General features: G+C 44.1%; 1 protein-coding gene across 1 annotated transcript; it reads left to right on the top strand.

The window, feature by feature from the left end:
* Window positions 1–5: 5 nt before the first annotated feature.
* Window positions 6–1,950, top strand: LOC102202929 (cyclic nucleotide-gated cation channel alpha-3-like; the record flags this gene model as incomplete). The annotated part of the gene is made up of 2 exons (XM_005748078.1): window positions 6–78; window positions 173–1,950. Coding segments are annotated over 2 exons (1,428 nt in total), but the record flags the coding sequence as incomplete, so codon positions are not given.
* Between the last annotated feature and the right edge of the window lie 14 nt (window positions 1,951–1,964).

The following is a 1,964-nucleotide window of genomic DNA, read 5'->3' on the forward strand; positions in this document are numbered from 1 at the left end:
ATTCAACACTCTGGCTGGTTTTGGACTATGTGTCAGATGCCCTCTACTGCATGGACATCTTTGTGAGAGCCAGGACAGGTACTGATGGAAACTTAAGATTTTCAGTTTGTCATTATATAAAATCTTCAATACAGTATATGATAATGACTATCGTTTTCTTCTTTGTCAATAGGTTTTCTGGAGCAAGGACTTCTTGTAAAGGATGCAAAGATCCTGAAGGAAAAGTACATGAAGACACCCCAGTTCAAGTTAGACATGTTATCAGTGATTCCTACCGACATTGTTTTCTTCTATATCGGAATCAACAACCCAGAGTGGAGATTCAACCGGCTGTTTAGGTTAGGCCGTCTCTTTGAGTTCTTCGACCGGACTGAAACGCGAACCAATTTTCCAAACATCTTCCGAATCGCTAATCTTGTACTTTACATCATCATCATCATCCACTGGAATGGGTGCCTGTACTTTGCCATCTCAAAAATACTTGGTTTTGGGTCAGACACATGGGTCTACCCCGGGCCGAAAAAACCAGAGTTTTCTCAGCTGTCCAGACAGTACATTTATTCCTTTTACTGGTCCACTCTTACCTTGACCACTATTGGTGAGACACCACCGCCGGTCCGAGACGTTGAATACTTTTTTGTCGTGGTTGACTTTCTTACTGGGGTTTTGATCTTTGCAACAATTGTTGGAAATGTTGGAGCCATGATCTCCAACATGAATGCTGCACGTGTAGAGTTCCAGGCGAAGATTGACTCTATCAAGCAGTACATGCAATTTCGAAAGGTCACTAAAGACTTGGAGGCGAGGGTGGTGAAGTGGTTTGACTACCTGTGGACTGAGGGGAAAACCTGCGATGAAAAGCAGGTGTTAAAAAATCTGCCAGACAAGCTGAAGGCAGAGATAGCCATTAACGTACATCTGGAAACCCTAAGAAAAGTGCGCATCTTTCAAGACTGTGAAGCTGGTTTGCTTATTGAGTTGGTCCTGAAGCTTCAGCCTCAAGTTTTCAGTCCTGGGGATTACATCTGTAAGAAAGGGGATATTGGTAGGGAAATGTATATCATCAAAGAAGGAAAGCTCGCTGTAGTAGCAGATGATGGTGTTACCCAGTTTGTGGTCCTTAGTGACGGAGCTTATTTTGGAGAAATCAGCATCCTTGGGATCAAAGGTAGTAAGGCAGGTAACCGAAGAACAGCTAACATTCGAAGCGTGGGCTATTCTGATCTCTTTGCCCTGTCCAAAGATGATCTCATGGAGGCACTAACAGAGTATCCTGATGCTAAGAATGCTCTGGAGGAGAAAGGAAGGGCCATTCTGATGAAAGACAATCTCATAGATGAGTCGCTTGTCGCTGCTACCGATGCTAAAGACTTGGAGAACAAAGTCGATCAGATTGAAGCCAGTTTCGAAATCATGTCAGCAAAATTTCGAAAGCTGACAAATCAATACGATTCCTCTCAGCGTAAACTCAAGCAGCGCCTCAGTAATTTATCAAACCAGTTCAGAAGCCTCAGAGTAGATGAGTAGAGGTTGGCCATCAGTACTACATAGGGAGTGTCTTCTTTACAGGGACTAGTACACTGCATCCGCTCAGTACTTCCAAAGATGCAAAAATAATAAGACTGCCCTCAAACAATGTTTCCACACATAGACGACAACAACGGGTCGTACCACCACGTGGATCATTATGTCTTTTCTTGTGTTAGTGATAACAATAACAGGCTGCACGCGATGATCAGAAACATGTGGAGGGACAAACCTGGAATAAAAGCAAAGACAAAGCTGCCACCAATCAACAGCAGCAGTCAAGCAGGTTCTACAGGAGCACTACTTTAGCATCGGTGTGAGCATCCAACCAATACTGGTGGGAAACGTTTTCTTTACTACTCTGCCCAGAATCCCAGAGCGGCTCGTTCAGCAACGACACCATGACCTGGGCTTTGCACATACAGGACCTTCTCCTT

Source organism: Pundamilia nyererei, unplaced genomic scaffold, assembly GCF_000239375.1.
Source record: "Pundamilia nyererei isolate P.nyererei 1_Seehausen unplaced genomic scaffold, PunNye1.0 scaffold00212, whole genome shotgun sequence".
NCBI classification, from domain to species: domain Eukaryota; kingdom Metazoa; phylum Chordata; class Actinopteri; order Cichliformes; family Cichlidae; genus Pundamilia; species Pundamilia nyererei.